Source organism: Chenopodium album, chromosome 13, assembly GCF_948465745.1.
Source record: "Chenopodium album chromosome 13, dcCheAlbu1.1, whole genome shotgun sequence".
NCBI classification, from domain to species: domain Eukaryota; kingdom Viridiplantae; phylum Streptophyta; class Magnoliopsida; order Caryophyllales; family Amaranthaceae; genus Chenopodium; species Chenopodium album.
Window position 1 is genome coordinate 10,506,198 of NC_137846.1, and position 18,312 is coordinate 10,524,509.

The window sequence follows — 18,312 nt, forward strand, 5'->3', positions numbered from 1 at the left end:
ATATAAAACGTAAAACAAAACAGAGGTGATATATTTTTCCAACTCTTTTCAAGAATATCTAACAAAAATAAACTATAACAAGTAAACTTGTCAGAATTACGGAGTATTATATTTCTTAGATCTACCTACATGCTCAAGACTCATACTGATAACTTTTGCATCATTCCAAACTAAATTACATACGGAGTACACATGAAAAAAAAACATTTCATATTATTCCCAATTGTAATACGGATACAAATTAGACTATAACTAATCTGGATTTAATTTAAAACACATGCTATGTATTCTTACATAGTACTAGAAAATCAGCAGAATCTCATAATTACAAGAATAAGCTTACAATTTTATTTTATTTTTTTTGAAGGGAAATAAGCTTACAATTAAAGCTAAAAGAAAAAAGAATATTTTTCATTCCTGAACTCATGGAATCATGTTATAGAGCTTCATCCTGACAAAAAAACAAAACACCAAACATGATCTCATAAGAAACAAGTTGTACAAAGATAGATCTATTACATAATTTTCAATTGACCTCTTACACTGTATAGAAAAAATAATTTAAAAAGCACAAAAATGACAAGAAAAAAAAAATGTTTAGATCGATCTAAATCCCAAGTTAGTCAAAGTCATTAAATTTTAAAACCAGATGGCTTTTCCCAAGGATCATGTAATAAAAAATATAAAATGTAACAAATATTATGAAAAATAAACAAGTTTAGAATAAGAGGAGGAACTTTTGAAGAATTAAAATCATGTTTAAAACCACCCAATATTTTGCTACAATAATAATAAATAAATAAATAAATAGAGTTAACAAAAAAAATTACAAAAAATGCCAAATAATAAATTCTATAAAAATGATTTTCAGAACATTAATTAAGAAAAAAATTAGAGGAGAGAGAAAGAAAGGAGGAGGGGGTTGTAGAGCTCCCTTCAATCCAAAAAATGACCAAACCTTGAAGGGCAAATGACAGCTCCTGAGATATGCAAAACCAAAGGCCTATCATCAATAAAAAAGAAATGGATAGGACTATGGATAACCATATATCAGCAGCTGTATTGTGCCCTAGTTAGGCCTTCTTTTGGACTTCAAGGAGCTCTACTTTTAACCATCTCCGCTTTAACATCGACACGAACACGAACACGACTCGATTAGTCACCATCTTATTATTATCATAATAGGATTTGCTTTGTTCATCTTTGTATCACCTTACAATAAATTTTTTTTGTTTATTTGTATGAAGAAATGAAACCCTAAAAAACCAAGAACAGAATTATTACAGCATGAAAGAGAATGGTGGTGGGTATATATATATAGGGAATGAATGAATGTATGTATGTGTTAGTAACCCTAATTTCCTAAAGTTATGTTATACTCTGAACATAACCCTAAAGTTATACCGTGTCAAGTCAAGAGATAAAAGAGAGGGGGGTTGATTAGTCTACCTTGGTTAATTGTGTAATTAATGGAATTAAAGTGGATCACAAATGAGTGGTTCATACCAATCCTTGGGTTTCCTTACTATCAATACCAAATACGAATTACATTGTATTACTCCATCCATTTCGTAATAATCGCAACACTTTTCTTTTATATCAGTTTATACAAAGTAATAATTAAGGCCTATTCTCTTCAGCTTATTTTCAATTCAGTTCAGCTCCAATAAGTTCACTTCAATTCAGTTTAGTTCAGCTCCAATCAGTTCAGTTCAGTTCTGTTCCTAATTTCATTCTCTCATAAAATATTCAGTTCAATTCGATTTACTTCACTTCAGCTCATTTCATTAAATCAGAACAAGTTCTTACAACATGAATTCCTAATTTCAAACTACTCCGTAATACTTTTTGTTACTCCCTATTTCTCCCTACCACTAACTTCCATTTTACTTTTGATTAGGTATTTAGGTAGGAATGATTTATGATGAATCTTGTACACGTAATCAAATTTATTCAGGAATAATATTATTTAGGAATCAAATATGTTGATGTCTTGTACTCGTAATCAAATTTATTCGGGAGTACTTTGTATTCAAATTTGAATTAACACATTCAAATCATTTAATACTCTCTTTATCTTTATTTATTTATTTTATTTGACTATTTACCTTATTTAAGATATATATATCTTAAAACATAAATAACTTCAATTTTATTGGTGCAAACAGAGGTGTTAATTTGGATTTTAAAGTCAAATCTAGTTAAGGTTGAACTTTTTTGAAAGACTATTAAGGATGAATTTAGGGCCTGTTCTCTTCAGCTTATTTTCAGTTCATTTCCTAATTTTCTTCTCTCATAAAATATTCAGTTTAGCTCAATTCAGTCAATGAGAACAGACCCTTAGAGCTTAGACTCGGTCAAGTCGTGTAAATATAACATTCTGATCATGTTTAGGTTTGTATTTGATCAAGTTTGATCTAAGTTATAATGTTATATTATATCAAGCCATTTACCCTTTCGACTAACTTTAAAGTTTAGTTGGTATCAAGTTATCTTTGGAGCGGGTTACTTTTCAATTCGGGTTGTATCAAGCTGCGTTGATATGCTATTGAACGTAAATAATTACATACAAGAGGTGCGAGTATATCAGTTTGAAAATAGTATGGTAGAAGTGCAGGGTACACCCGAAAGTACATTAGATATAAATAAATGAATATTAAGACAAATTTAATATTTTATTTACGTGTAATATTTTTCAAAAAAAATAATTATATGTAATATTCTTTGTTTTATATGTAATGTTCTTTTTAATGTACTCTATGTTCGTTTGTAATGTATAATAAATAATAATAACCACGATATTATTATTTATAGGTAATGTTATTTCGGATGTACCATAACGTGTAATACACCCACCTGTACTAAATAGTTATTGTATCAGTACATACTCCCTTCGTTTTTAAATATTTGTCCCACTTTTCATTTTTGGTCGTTTTTAAATACTTACTCCATTTTTTTATTTGGAAATCTTATACAATAATTAATTCATTACTCTCAAATAGTGGACCCACCATAAATCATATTTTATTGATTTCATATTCTCTCTCATCCAATTCTCTTAATTACTTTTGCTTTTTATAATTTTTTATTCTTCCATCCACCCCACTATATCCATATTTTATTACTTTGTCCAAAATCTCTTAAAACTTGGGGCATGAACAAATGAAGCAAATATTAAAAATAAAAGGAGTATATTTTAAAACTAAGATTAAAAGCTTTACGGAGTACCGGAAATATAGTCCGTAATTAAAATACAAAGTTGCTTTCCAAAAAAAAAAAAAAAAAAAAAAAAAAGAAATACAAAGTTCGAAAAATCTATAGAAGCTGGTTGGCACTAGATTGTGGGTTTACTTTAATTTACCGTGTCTGTGTAATTTACTTTTCCATCTGAAACGTCACATGTTATGCTGCTTTTTTGACCCCTTCTCTCTTATTTTTTTTTTTTAAAAAAAAAAAATTTAGTCCATTTAATTGACCCGCTCCATTTGACGAGCGCGGCACAGTCTTCTGGACGGGGTCCCGACTTCCGAATCCCGATGCTCTTGCCTAACTTGCCAGATGCTAACACGTGTAAGCTTTTCAAAATCATGTAATTTTACTTTCTTAATTTTTCTACTGTCGACATGGGTCTGCCTGAATTTCCATCGTTGTTGATGGTTACCGGCGAGGTGACATAATTTCAACTTTAGTGTCTTCTTAAACAAAAATATCATTTCAATGCTTAAGGGCCTGTTCTCTTCCGTTGAAATTCAGTTCAGTTCAGTTCAGTTCAATTCAGTTCAGCTCTTATGTCTAATGATATTGCTAATGATATAAAGCCAAATTTCATTCTTTTAAGCTCTTATTATAACGACGCAACAAATAATAATAATAATTATTATTATTATTATCAATAAATAATAATAATAATCATGAATAAATAATAATAATAATAATAACAATAATACTAATAATAATAATCAATAATTAATTATAATAATAATAATAACAATAATTAATATTAATATTAATAATAATAATAATAATAATAATATCGATACAATTAATTGTTCAAATGGTTCTATTTTTTTGATACACATTTCTATTGTTAATCTTATTGAGAAAATTAGAGTACTACACAACTTAAACTAATTTTCATAGTCAGTTAGTTCTTCGTCTTCTTCTTGTCCACCAAGCTCCTCCATTACCTCGGCATTCCTCTGAACTGACTCCCATATCTGATCAGTTATTTCTTGCCGGACAATATCCATAGCTGCTTTTCTGCTACATGTAAGTGTTTTGTGTTCTTTTGTCATAATACTATTTTATTTTAAAATTAAATAGTACATGTGTTTAAAATATTTAGAGGTTTCAAGTTTTTAATATATTTTCCATAAATTTATAATTATATTATAAATTTTATAATTATGTCATATGAAATAGTACATTTGTATATACACATAGGTATAGTAATATATAATCAAAGACCACTAATCCGTAGTTAAAAATCACTAATTAATAAGTTCAGTTCAGTTCAGTTCAGTTCAGCTCAGCTCAGTTCAGTTCAATTCAGTTCAGTTCAGTTCAGTTCAGTTAAGTTGATTTCAGTCAATCAGAACATGCCCTAAGTTTTAAATTTATTTTTTATTTGGTGTTTTGTGGTAAGAATTAATATAAAATGTACTGGTACTAAGTACATGTTCTCTTCAATTAATTTTTATTTCATTTTAGTTCAGTTTCAATCAGTTTAGTACTTAATTTCCTTCTCTCTTAAAATATTCAGTTCAGTTTCAATCAATTCAATTCAGCTCAATTCAGTAAATCATAACAGTTCCTAAACTTTCACAAATGTTGCCAATTACTCCCTCCGTTTTTTTTATTTGCATCACTTTCCTTTTTGGGGTGTTTTTTTTAAATGCATCACTTTTATATTTGGTAATTTCACAAATTCTTAAATGAACCTAATTCACACTAATTTATTGTGGACCAATAATATTAGAGAAACTATGATTGTTTTATTAGTAAAAAAAATAAAAATAAAGGTCACTATGTTGAAATGAAAGTCATTTTGGTAATATATAGGCTATAAGAAGTTAAATTTTTTTAATGAAATATTTTATATACTGGTCAATATGAAAAATAAAGGTTACTATGTTAAAATTAGGGTTATAACGTTGTATTCAAGTTCACAATAATATTAAATGTTATACAAGTGTTAATAAAGATTACTATGTTAAAAATAAGGTTAATATATTAAAAATAAGGGTCACTATGTTCAATATAATGTCAGTTGCGTGTGTATAAATATCGGGTCCACAATAATATTATTTTATCATTATATTTTATTGTTTCTCTTACTTTTAATCGCACTCAACTTATTTTATCATTTGTCTCTCTTCTATGGTCCCCACTAAAATAATAAAAATATATATACTCTCTCACATACATTCTCTTTCATGGTCCCCATCTTTCTTTTTACTATAATAATTTATTCATACACTCACAATATTATATTAATATCCTAAAACTTTGTAAAATCCAAAGTGATGCAAATAAAAAAAATATAATAATAAAAAAAAAAACGAAGGTATATAAATAAAGCATTACGAGTAATAACTTTCATAATCATCAAAGAATGATTTAAAACTAGATAAAATTCAATATATAAATAAGGGTAATGCTATAAGCATTTAATGTACTTCCTTTTTAATATTAAATTGGAAATTTATTGATAATTCACGGGTAAATAAGTGTAATAAATGTTTACTTATTATTAATTTTTTCCACTTTTAGCTTCTTATATGCAGCACTTAGACTGTATATATTTTTTTCCTATAAATAAAGGGAAAAAAAAATCAAACTATGTCAACTATTGCCTCTATTTCATGGAGTAGTTGACACCTTTCTTTTATCACGTTTTATCAACGCACTATCTTTAACTCTTGACATTATAATTATAAAAGCTAGATTTTGATAAAATATACTCCTCTCGTCCCTAAATTACATTCCTATTTTCCTTTTTGAGGGTTTTAAAATTAGATTTTTACTTTCCTTTTTTAGTAATTGATTTTTGTACCAAATTATCCTTATTCTCCAAATTTATTCCCCAAAATGTCCCCAACTTATTTTTAAATCAACGTGATGTGACATTACTTTAATTACTTTTCCGTTTGACGATTAATAGTTGCACAGAAACCATAATTTGATTGGTCCATGTGAACAATTACAATCCATGTGCAGCACAATAAATGAATTTGATTGGTCCTTTTATTTTTCATAAACAAATGTGATTGATCCTTTTTCTTTTCAAAGGATTGATGACATGTGCAAGCATTTAATATCATTCTATTTTGTTTTATTCAAAGAGAACAATAAATGTCTTGTAATTCTCATTGTACTTTCTAATCATGGGTTTTAAGGTTACTCCAAATTTCTTAATTTCCGTGTAAATTTAGAAATAGGAATGTAATTTAGGGACGGAGGATTTACATTGAGACGATTCAAAGAAAATCCCACTTGACTAGTTTTATCATAGCTATAAATCACAAAACTAGTGAAAGTGTTATTTGTGAATAATATAAAAGACAAATGATGTCATGTTGTCAACTAAATAAAATAGATGAAGTATTATGTAAAGGAGGGAGCAAGTCGAACCATAAGACCAGGGTTGTATCAACTATTTAATACTGGACCGAAATTTAAATTTGAAGAATCGGAGACTAAATCGACAAAAGCTATGACAATATCAAAAAGACAAATCGATCTAAAACCAGGCTGAATTGATTTGGATTGGTTTTAGATATTTTATTATGAGAATTGAATGAATTAAAGAAAAAATAATTTTTTTAATGACATTTTTCAAGTCTGAAAAATATTAATTTCTCATTTCTCAACCCGAATACCGGACTGGTTACCCATTTAGAACCCTAAACCTGATACTTACAATAACTTAGGTGTGGGTCGAAATTTCAAAGACAGCATATACGGTTTAAATCTAGGTCCACTTCCGAAATAGCTGGACTGGGTATGGGCCTGTTAGGCTTGGGCCAAGTCCAGCCCATTTCCATATCAACTTAAAAGCAATTGGGTAAATTTTCCTTATGAATCTCCGACTATGTCCAACTCTTAAATCTCAAGACTTTGGTTGACACATACATAATTTGTACGGGTTTTCCGTAAGGCAAAATCTTGCATGAAACAATCATACGAGAACTTATAGCAAGACTATGAGGTCTATGACTACACGCAAGTGAACACGAGAATGTTTCATCCAACTCGCTTAAGCATGTGTATACAGGATACTATTAGCTTCAGCAAGTGAACTTTCAATCTGTAATCAGGACTCAATAAAACATCAGAACCAACATATAAATAACTTCTTTCAAAAGTAAGTCAGCCAGTACCCAGCCATGTAATTCATCACAATGGCTAAAATCAAAGATAAAATATCTTGAACAAGATTTGCAGCTATAATCCTTGAACAAACATTCAGTCACATACATGAGGCATAAGATTACTAGACTAACTCTAACAAGAAATACTCCTATAACAAAACCCCAGAAAAAGAGCAAATTATACAGAAACGAAAAATATTATCCATTGTCGAAGATGGCCAAAATTGTTTGATTTGCCCGAATTACCACAAATACCTCAATCAATCCTCGCTGCTCTTCTTCTTCTTTTTCTTTTCTTTCTTCTCGCTTACAGGTTCAGCTTCCTCACTAGCATCAGCATGCTTTCTCTTCTTTTTCTTATCCTTCTCTCCCGCCTCAACAGTTTCCTCATCCTCTGCCTGCTTCTTTTTCTTCTTCTTTTCCTTTTTCGTTGTCTCTTCATCATCTGCTTCTTTGTCTCCATTCTCAGCCTGCTGCTTCTTTTTCTTCTTCTCTTTCTTGGATTTTATTTCAACTTCAGGTTCCACATTTTCATCTTCACCATTAGCAACACTGTCTTCCAAAACGGCATCCTTCTTTTTCTTCTTTTCTTTCTTTGCCTTCTTTGTTTCCTCAACAACATGAACATCCTTTTCCATTGCCATCAAATTATCATCCTTCTTACCAAGGATAGCATCTGCTGCAGGATTATACGTCTGCAAAAGATAAAAGATAGAATGCAGTGTTAAAACGAAGGCAAATAAAAAGACTGCCAAATTGGCAAGGCAAGACTTGCAAGAGAAGCAGGGAGTGAAATATACCTTTGCAGGGGTAATTAGTGCTCCTGCTCCCTTCTTACGATCTTTGTCATAAACTTCTATTTGTGGTTTTCCCTTGGCTGATCCCGCAGATTTGCCCAACTCTTTACCTTCAAGATTTCTTAGACGGGCTTCAAGCTGTTTCAGAAATGAAGCAGGCTATATGAGAACAGGTCCGGAGTTTTTTCATATTAAAAATTAAATGGAAGAAAAAAATTATGCAGAAAATTGATTATGAAGTTGTTACCTTGGCACGATTTTCAAGACCCATAGTGTTATCAGGGTTATCTCCAAGAGCATCATAACGAATAGCCAATGCAGTTTTTGCTGCAAGGGAACGAGATATTTTACCCTTGTGTTTAGGAGCAGCCTGCCCAATCAAGGAAGCATGGTAGATAAGCCCATATTTAGGGGTTGCATGTTTTGTTTTCAAAGCTCTGAAAAGAGCCTTTTCTGCCCCAAGAATTTGTACTGTGCTCCCAGGCTGCTTTGCAAGATTTATCAAGCTTCCACCATGGGCAATAAGACGGGCACCAACAAGCTCACCAACAAGAGCAGTTAAATTTGGAGCAATTGTGTTCATTCTGCTTTTCAAATAGTCATATAATTGAGCTCTGTATTCAGCTAGAGACAAAACTTGGTCACAGAGTTCACTGATATTTATCAAATCAAGATCACTGACTTCAGTTCCCATAGAAATCATGGCAGCCTCTTTGAGCGCTGTCTCAACCTCCTCGTCCAAGATCTGTAACAAAAGGAAGGAAGGTTTAATTCCACAATGTTACCTACTTGATAATAGGACTGTCAAGATTTTATTTCATGACCATTTCCTAATGACTTCACCAACTTTCATTCTCTCAAATGTCCAAACCAAGATTTACATGAAGCAACAATATATTACCAGTGTTGATGCAAGTCCTTGACCCTTAAATTCAGTCCATAAAGTCCCCAGAGGCATACGCACCATTTAAACACAAAAAGGACGCAACATACATAAAGAAGATTATAAAGTACATTGAAGTGGTGTTTACCTCAGAGAAGTCAAGCTTTGCAGCATTAACACGATTCATCATGAACTTCACGGTCTTGGCATATAGAATATTGTCTTGCACAATTTTTGCAAGCTCAGGAAAATGCCATCCATACCATTCTCGGACCCTCATAGCATATGTATTAAGCTCTTTGTCAAGATCATCCAACAAACCAATAGCTTGAATGATCATAGTGTCTACCTGTACATACATCAGGTGCAGGTTAAGATAGGTGATCTTTCACTCAAGCAAGTCCAATATCATTTAAGTTAAACTTCAATTTCATGAAGTTATGGACCAAAGTAAGCAGCTCCCAACAGTGATTTATGGATTTTAACTAACCTTATCAGGACTGAACTTTAACTTGTATCTAGATAAGCTGTGAGATAAACCCAAGCTCATTGGAGCCAAATCTTGAGCTCCAAGACCTGAGATGAGTTCAGTCAGCTGACTTCTTACCCCTCTCATTAGCTCCATCACTGAATTATTGTGAACACACTCAATTTGCTGCAATACAAGGCCATATCCAGCTTTAAATTAGATAGGTGAAAACCAACAAGCATTACAGAGTGCAGGACATCAAATTGAAATCTACACTAACCAATTTCTCCTTGATTGCATTTCCAAGTTTAGAATCGGCAACACCTAATGTGCTACCCGTGCAGTGTGCTTTCAAAAATTTTCTCAATCCCTTGCTAGGTTTGCCGTCAATCAATAAAGTAGTAGCTGCTAAAGCTTCTGATGTATTTTCAAACTTGTCAAATGCTTTCAGCTTCACTACCTGAAGAATTGTAAAAAGTCAAGCACACCGGTTAACAAATTAAAAACAGTAGCATTATTAGTTGACTACAAAACTCAATAATTGGTGTAGAAAGTATTGAGAGCTATGGATGAATCGCTATACTGAATTTCTATCCATTAATAGAAACAGATTAAGTATATTTATAACTTCCAGCATCATACAACTTTGACGTTCAATAAGGTAGTAAGATATCACTTGGAAAACAGAATAAGAGCGTGTGAATAACATTAAACAATTTTGCAGATTGCAGGTCCTAAAGCATAGCATCTTTAGATGAGCTTTCTTCCTTGAAACAAACACAAGTCAATTAGCATGAAACAGTCCTCACCCTAACTCTATGATGGACTTGAAGCACATCTACAAAATAATCTTTCTCATGGACAAGTGATTGTTTGGTTGTTCAATAATGCCCTCCATGTCGTTACTAGAGATTTAAAAACATATAGTTGTCCAATCGTACATTTTTTACTTCCGCATAGGGTAAAGGCAGTTTTCAATGACAAACCCAAAATTTAATATAGTTCATTTTCGAGCACTGTTTAAAATTGTCAATATCAGAATCAACAAATCCATCTCACTTTCTAAATACCGAACAAACTTGCTTGACCTAGAACCAACTAATTCTTCCGCCCTCCTCACTGCACTAAGACACACTACAAGCTTAAAACCTCTTACTCATCTTAACTAATCAGCCTTAAACAAATAAACAGCATTTAAGCTTTAAATTTCTGAAATTCCTAACCCAAAAGAAACATATAAGAATGTCTAACTTCTTAATTAGGGCATTCAGTTTCTACATATCTACCATCACCAAATACCACCTTCAACTAAAACCAAATGCAATTTACTTCAAGAAAATTTAAAATTTTCTAACACCCGTTTTCACACATACAAAAGTTAATGATTTCGAACATGAGAAAAGTAGCAGTCATAATTATCATCTTCATCAAACCAAATGTCAAACCGACTGTCCCGAACATAAACCATTAAACCAATTGCACCCTCCACAAACAAAATAATCACCCTAAAACCTCTATTTCAAACCTAAACCTCGAATTTTCGTCGTCCACAGCACAAACAAAACCTCGATGTAATCTAAACATAAACCAACACAGCTTTCCAACAACAATATACAATTTTCTACGTTACCAACTTCAATAACACTTCTATATCCATCATACTTCTATGCTCAATACCACTCTTAACATAAGACTATGCATCATACTTCTATAAACATCAACAAATTTCATAACCCATTTCCACACTTTAACAAAAACCCTTAACAATCATTCATCAAAATCATGCAATCATAAACATTATAAATAAAAAAAATTAAAAGGCAGAAGTCTAAACCTTTCTAGCAGAATCAGCAGTAGAAAACTCTTTCCACAAATCCTGCAAAAAAAAAAAAAAAAAAAAAAAAAAACCCACATTCATACTTACAAAATCAACAAAAATAAAGAAACAAAATTACCCAGAAAAATAAAAGGAAAATTATCATACCTCAACTTGAGAAAGCTTTCCTTCATCAATAACTTTGAATAGGGCAAAACCCGCAGGAGTTTCGAACAACACCAACATTTTTCTGCCCTCAAATTTTCGCCCTTTTTTTCACTATACCAAAAATCAACAATAAACCCAGAACAAATTAATACTTAGCAATTGCTTAATCAAAGAAAATAGAAGCATACGTATGAAAATTGAAGAGGGTGGAGAAGGAGGCTTACCCTAGAAGAGAGGAGAGAGAAAATGGCGAGAAGCAGAGTGAGGACGATGAAATTGGAATTAGGGTCTTGTGAGGGTTTTAGAGAGGCGACTATCTTTTTAAATAGCCTACCTCTTTTCTCTTTGGGTCGGGTTACCCGTTTTTAGGTCAAATCTAGTGTCTCCATTTTTAATTTTCACTCACTCTCTCTCTCACTCACACACACACACACAACAAAAAAAAAAAAAAAAAGGTCAAAAATGGTTAATAGGAATGTGTTAGACAAAATTACTTGATTTATATTAAGAAAAAAATTAGACATAAATTAAGGAAAGTCGATATACATTTTAGTTATTAGTCATGTAAATTACTAAATTTGAAATAAAAGAATGAAAAATTATTTTTATTTGAAGATAACACTCTAGTTATGTAAAACCCCTTTCCTTTCTTTTTGGATAATGATATAAGACATCATTTGTTTCATTTGTGAATGTATAACACATGATTGTAACTGTAACTCTTTCTACCTTTTTCAATTTCGGATCTTGTTGAACATACTAATATGTATTTCACATTTGATTTGTATTTATATACTTAGGGTTATTTTGTCTACTTTGAATACAATTTAGAATCTCATAGTCGTCTACAAAAATAGAGGTAGAGTAAAGAGGGGTGACACATGTCGTAGTGAGTACATGTTGGTTTAATTTTGCAATTTTGTTTTGGTGTCTCATTGTGCCTTTAATTTATAACGTATGATTCTCATTTATTGTGACAATTCGAATGTTAATTAATTCTATAACAACCTCGTTTAACATTAATGCAACAAACGACATTAATAACCTCGTCAAGGAAATGTTCCTCTTAAACATTTTTTAGATGTTGTAAATTCCTTGACTAGCTATTATATATGATTTTCGATCCCATCTAAAGGTTTGCCTTTCTCTTACACCTCACTAGGACTGTTCATGGAATAATAGTATTGGCAGAATTACGAGAATGGACTTCTACATAATGTAAAGTCACAGTCCAATTCCCCCGACTAAATAATCTTCCTCCGTTCTTTTAGCATTTTTGTAGGAGTGATCATTATGTAATTGTCACCAATTGAATTTGCAATATTTGGAAATTTAATAAAATTTTAGAATTTTGGGTCTTTTAAATTTTACCACTTAATTGTAGTCCATTATATTTTTTAAAAAATGATTTTATATTGATCCCACTAAATAATGCGAAGTACCTAGTATTTGGAAACAACCATTGAATGGTAATCATGCATCATATGAAGCCTTTGGCCACCTTACTTATCTATTCAATTGTCCATAATATGGAGCATTTTTTAATGACACTATATTGGAACTAAATGACTAAACTATTAGGACTTAGGAGTTAGAGCAAAACATAACATTGCAACCCCCAACATATAAGCCAAACTAAAGAGAATACATCAATAAAATTAGATTAGTGTAGGTGTTAACTAATTTAGGTAGTTAAAATACCGGGGTTAGTGGTGCAGGTAGAGTTTAATGAAGTAAAAAGAATCTCTTAAGTTAAGTTACTTCATCAATAAAAAAAACAAAAAATAATATTTTCCCGCACGAATAAGATATAGTTTTGTGCTACTTTACTACACTTGCACTTGGTACATCGGGTGCATAGCACAATTGACACCTTAGTTTGAAGGTGTTTTCTCGATAAATAAACACCATATATTACGCATGCATTCAAAGAAATATGGACCTTTTTTAAAAGCTCGTGCTTAATTAAAAATCAATATATTACATTACTCTTTTTAAAATTATCTTAAATAACACACATTATCATTTTTTGATGAGCAAAATGGTAATCTGTGTTATTTAACACAATATTTCAGAGAGTGAGAGATACCTCAAGTGGTTAGAGCTTTCTTCCCGATTCTAGAAGATTCTGGGATCAATCTCACTCCTGTCCTTGTGGCTCTCTAAACACCAAAAAAAAAAAGATAATATTTTATTAGGAAAGATTATATTGTGAAAAGATATCTTAGAATATCTTATATGGCCGTTTATGTTGAATGAGAAATACAGAGGATTATTATTGAGAGAATATTTAACATGGTATCAAGAGCTTAGGTTTGATCCAAAATTTTTTCGACGAATTGATCGCACGTGATTTACATAATTTCGTGAAATTGGGAGGAGTGTGAGAGTTCACATAAATTAATTTTTTTATTTTCGGTCGGAACAGTATTTGCGGCATCCTACTGTTTGTGGGATCATATATTGGAGTGACAATTTTTTTATAATTGTGAGAGTTCACACTTATAAATATTGGGAGTGGTGATTGAGATTGTGGGAATACAAATTACAATTGTGGGAATTTGAGTTCTCACGTATTTGTTTGTGAGTCTGTGAGATTCACAAATTTAATTATTTATTAAATTCCTTTGCTTGTGAGGAATTGTGAGGCTTTTATTGACAGTGAGGTTTACTGTGTGACGATTTGTGTGATTTTTATCAATTAGAGGAAAATTGTGAGAAGTTGTGTGATGGCTACTCCTCTCGTTCAAGCTAACAACACAAGCGGACAGCCTGCTTCTCGGCTCTTGTAAGGGGCTGCTGTTACCGCCTCAGATGGGGCTGCCCTTGTAGGGGTCATGAAGGCTCAAATACAGCAACTACTTGATCATTTAAACTCTATTCCGCCCAAGCTTCCCAGTAAGCACGATTTGGGTTGGATTGTAGACACCGGTGCCTCAAACCATGCGACTTGTGATCTTTCTCTTTTGAGAAATGTGACAAATGTGAGCCATTATCCGGTAGGATTGCCGGATGGGAATTATGCCAATGCTTCCAAAATTGGATCGGTTATATTGCAAGGGGGCTTGACTATTAATAATGTTCTTTATGTGCCTCAATTGAATTGCAATTTAATTTCGACGACTCAATTATGTGATGAATCAAATTGTGTCATGCAATTTACTAATAAACTTTGTGTTATACAGGACCTAACGACGAGGAAGGTGATTGGAGCAGGTGAACGAGTAGATGGACTTTATTATTTCCGGGGCGTTCCCATGGTGAAGACCTTGAAGACAGATGGGGATCGATCCACAGAGTTGTGGCATCAACGGTTGGGGCATCCTTCGAGAAAGGTTCTACAACATCTTCCTTTTGTGAGTCGTAGTACTAGTAAACTAAAATCCTGTGATATATGCCCTCGTGCAAAACAACATAGGAGTAGTTTCCCTTTGAGTCAAAATAAAGCTACTCGAATTTTTGAACTTGTTCACATAGATTTATGGGGGCCTTACAAGATTCCATCGTCTTGTGGTGCTCATTATTTTTTGACTATAGTAGATGATTACTCTAGAGGTGTGTGGACTTATTTATTAAGAAATAAAACGGAAGTTGAGTATATGTTTCTTAATTTTGTTGCTATTGTTTGACGTCAATTTTCTCAAGAAATTAAAATGGTTCGTAGTGATAATGGAACGGAATTTAATTCCTTGAAAGAATATTTTTTGGCAAATGGGATATATTTTGAGATCTTATGTGTGGGCACGCCTCAACAAAATGGGCGTGTTGAGAGAAAACATAAACATATCTTGAATGTGGCTAGAGGTTTAAGGTTTCAAGCAAATTTGCCTTTGAAATTTTGGGGGGAGTGTGTGCAAGCGGCATGTCATTTAATTAATAGAATTCCTTATCGATTGCTTGATTATAAAACCCCTTGTGACATGTTATTTGGGAAACCCCCTTCATATGAGTATATTAGGGTGTTTGGGTGCTTGTGTTATGCTTATAACTTAAAGAGTAAGGGTGATAAATTTGCTAGTCGTAGTCAGAAATGTGTGTTCCTAGGATACCCTTTCGGGAAAAAAGGATGGAAGGTGTATGACTTGGAAACCTGAGAAATATTTGTGTCAAGGGATGTGAAATTTTGTGAGACCGAATTTCCATTTTTTGAGCCTAGTGAGGATGCCAAAATGGTGAATGTGCCTTGTGGAGATGAGGGGGTAAGTGATGATGAATGGTGCATGGAGATGGAAGGGGAGTGTGTGAGTGAAGGGCATTGTGATGCAGGGGTGGAGAGGGAGGCAGAGAGCTCCGCGACCCACCTGCGGCAAGCACACACAAACCACAGCCAGGCCGCGGAGGAGTCTGCCAGGCCCTCTGATCAGGCCGCTGACTCTCCTGCGGGCGCTGGTGCTTGAGGCGGCTTGCAAGAGGGAGGCAGAGAGCTCCATACAGACGCCCAGACTGGGCAGAGTGAGCTAAGCAGCAACCCAGCAAGAGACAGCAACACAGCAGTGGCAACAGAGGCCTTGGGTAAAGGCATGAGACCAAAAATTCCGTCTGTGAAACTCCGTGACTATGTGACACACATGATCCGAAATATAAGTCCATCTACATCATCTTTGAGTTCACATGCGACATTGCTTTCCTCAGGTATTGTTTACCCTATAACACATTTTATTGATTATCACCGATTTTATGTGAAACATAGAACATATATTGCAGCTATTATAGGAGGAAATGAACCCAAAAGTTTCAGGGAGGCCATGAAACATGAGGGTTGGAGGAAGGCAATGGAAGATGAGATACAGGCACTAGAAGAGCAGGGTACTTGGGTGCTAGAGAAATTACCACCCGGTAAAAAGGCACTCGGGAGTAAGTGGGTGTACAAAGAAAAATATGATGAGCATGGGAACTTGCAGAGATTGAAAGCGGGATTAGTCATCTTTGGCCATTATTAGGTTGAAGGATTGGACTACAATGAGACATTTGCTCCGGTAACAAAAATGGAGACAGTTCGAACATTTCTTGCAGTAGCGGCGGTGAAAAATTGGGAAGTCCATCAAATGGACGTTCATAATGCGTTTCTTCATGGTGATTTGGAAGTAGAGGTATTTTTGAAAATTCCCCCTGGTTTTGAGAAAAATATTTTTGACAGAGTTTGCAAGATGAAGAAATCGTTGTACGGGCTTAAACAAGCTCCAAGATGTTGGTTTGCAAAGTTTGCTACAGTTTTGAAAGATTATGGCTTTAAACAGTCATATTATGATTATTCTTTATTTACTCTGACAAAGGGTAAAATGCAGCTCAATGTGTTAGTATATATCGATGATTTAATTCTTGCAGACAACGATAAAAATGCTATGCTCAATTTTAAATCATATCTAGGAAATTGTTTCAAGATGAAAGATCTTGGAGTTTTGAAATATTTTTTGGGGCTAGAGGTAGCCCGGAATAAACAGAGAATTTTTATTTGTCAGAGGAAGTATGCATTGGATATCATTACTAAGGCTGGTTTACTAGATGCTAAACCTGCAGAGTTCCCTATGGAACAAAATCACAGGTTGGCTTTGGCTCAGGGAGAGTATTTTCATGATATTGAGAAATATCGTCGCCTCATAGGCCGACTGATTTATTTGTCTGTTACGAGACTAGATTTAGCATATTCTGTGCACATTTTATCACAGTTTATGCAAAATCCCAGGATTGATCATTGGGAAGCAGCTCTGCGAGTTGTTAGATATTTGAAGAAGAGCCCGGGACAGGGGATCTTATTGAGATTCGACAGTGCTTTACAGTTGGAAGGATGGTGTGATTCATATTGGGCAGGTTGTCCTCTTTCCAGGCGATCCTTGAGTGGTTGGTTTGTGCTTCTTGGTTTGTCCCCAGTGTCATGGAAAATCAAGAAGCAACCTACTGTTTCTCTTTCTTCAGCAGAAGCAAAATATCGTTCGATGACTGGAGCAACTTGTGAATTGAAGTGGTTGAAACGACTTCTTGGTGACTTAGGTGTTAAACATGAGAATGGGATGCACCTTTATTGTGATAGTCAGTCCGCGTTATACATTGTGCAGAATCTAGTGTTTCATGAACGAACAAAACATATCAAATCAGATTTTCATTTTGTTCGGGATGCGATTACAGATGGGACGATTATACCTTCGTATGTTCCTACGACGGTTCAGTTGGATGACATTTTTACAAAGGTTTTGGGAAAAGCTAAATTCGAGTTTCTTCTTCGCAAGTTGGGTGTCCGAGATCCATACTCTCCAAGTTCAGGGGGGGTATTAGGAAAGATAATATTGTGAATATTGTGAAAAGATATTTAAGAATATCTTGTGATTATCTTTAGGTATATTTGGTCTTGCCCTCCAAGTATCCTAGTGATATATATTTGTATATGGCCGTTTATGTTGAATGAGAAATACAGAGGATTATTATCGAGAATATCAATACTATATACTAAAGTAATTACCAGAACTATCCCAAAAATACACATGTCGCGCCCACAATTAAAATTTTCCCGCCAAAACTTTTTTTTTTCTTTTATTTTTTTCCCTTAAAAAATAATAAGATAATTGATTTTTTTTTTTTAAAAAAAAAAATTAAGAGAATATGCCGCCTAAAAATTAGAACAATAAAAACTATTTCAAATAAATAAAATATTTTTTGAATCGTATACACAATCTATATACAAATACAAACTTATAGTAATTTATAAAAATAATTTTTCCTTGTGGATATCCGAGCGTTGCTCGGGCAAAGAACTAGTTTAACATATTTCAAGCAAGAACTAAAAAAATAAAATGATGAATATTTTTTATTAT

At 33.0% G+C, this 18,312-nt stretch overlaps 1 protein-coding gene and 1 long non-coding RNA gene across 3 annotated transcripts; both read right to left on the minus strand.

Annotated features, from left to right (window-relative positions):
* Positions 1-187: 187 nt before the first annotated feature.
* Positions 188-1,292, minus strand: LOC145576274 (uncharacterized). Its single transcript, XR_014098347.1, has 2 exons — positions 959-1,292; positions 188-451 (listed from the first exon to the last, which is right to left on the minus strand). It is a non-coding gene; the product is annotated as an uncharacterized LOC145576274 (long non-coding RNA).
* A 6,133-nt stretch (positions 1,293-7,425) lies between these two features.
* On the minus strand, positions 7,426-11,787 carry LOC145574561 (putative nucleolar protein 5-2). 2 transcript variants are annotated; one of them, XM_081632383.1, is made up of 9 exons: positions 11,731-11,787; positions 11,507-11,617; positions 11,357-11,398; positions 9,803-9,982; positions 9,544-9,708; positions 9,202-9,402; positions 8,418-8,915; positions 8,174-8,308; positions 7,426-8,068 (listed from the first exon to the last, which is right to left on the minus strand). In XM_081632383.1, exons 2-9 carry the CDS (start codon positions 11,582-11,584, stop codon positions 7,634-7,636), a joined length of 1,734 nt encoding a protein of 577 aa, XP_081488509.1. In that variant the 5' UTR covers positions 11,585-11,617; positions 11,731-11,787; the 3' UTR covers positions 7,426-7,633. The 2 variants fall into 2 exon arrangements, with proteins under 2 accessions (XP_081488509.1, XP_081488510.1); XM_081632384.1 differs by having other exon boundaries at positions 9,202-9,398; positions 9,540-9,708.
* Between the last annotated feature and the right edge of the window lie 6,525 nt (positions 11,788-18,312).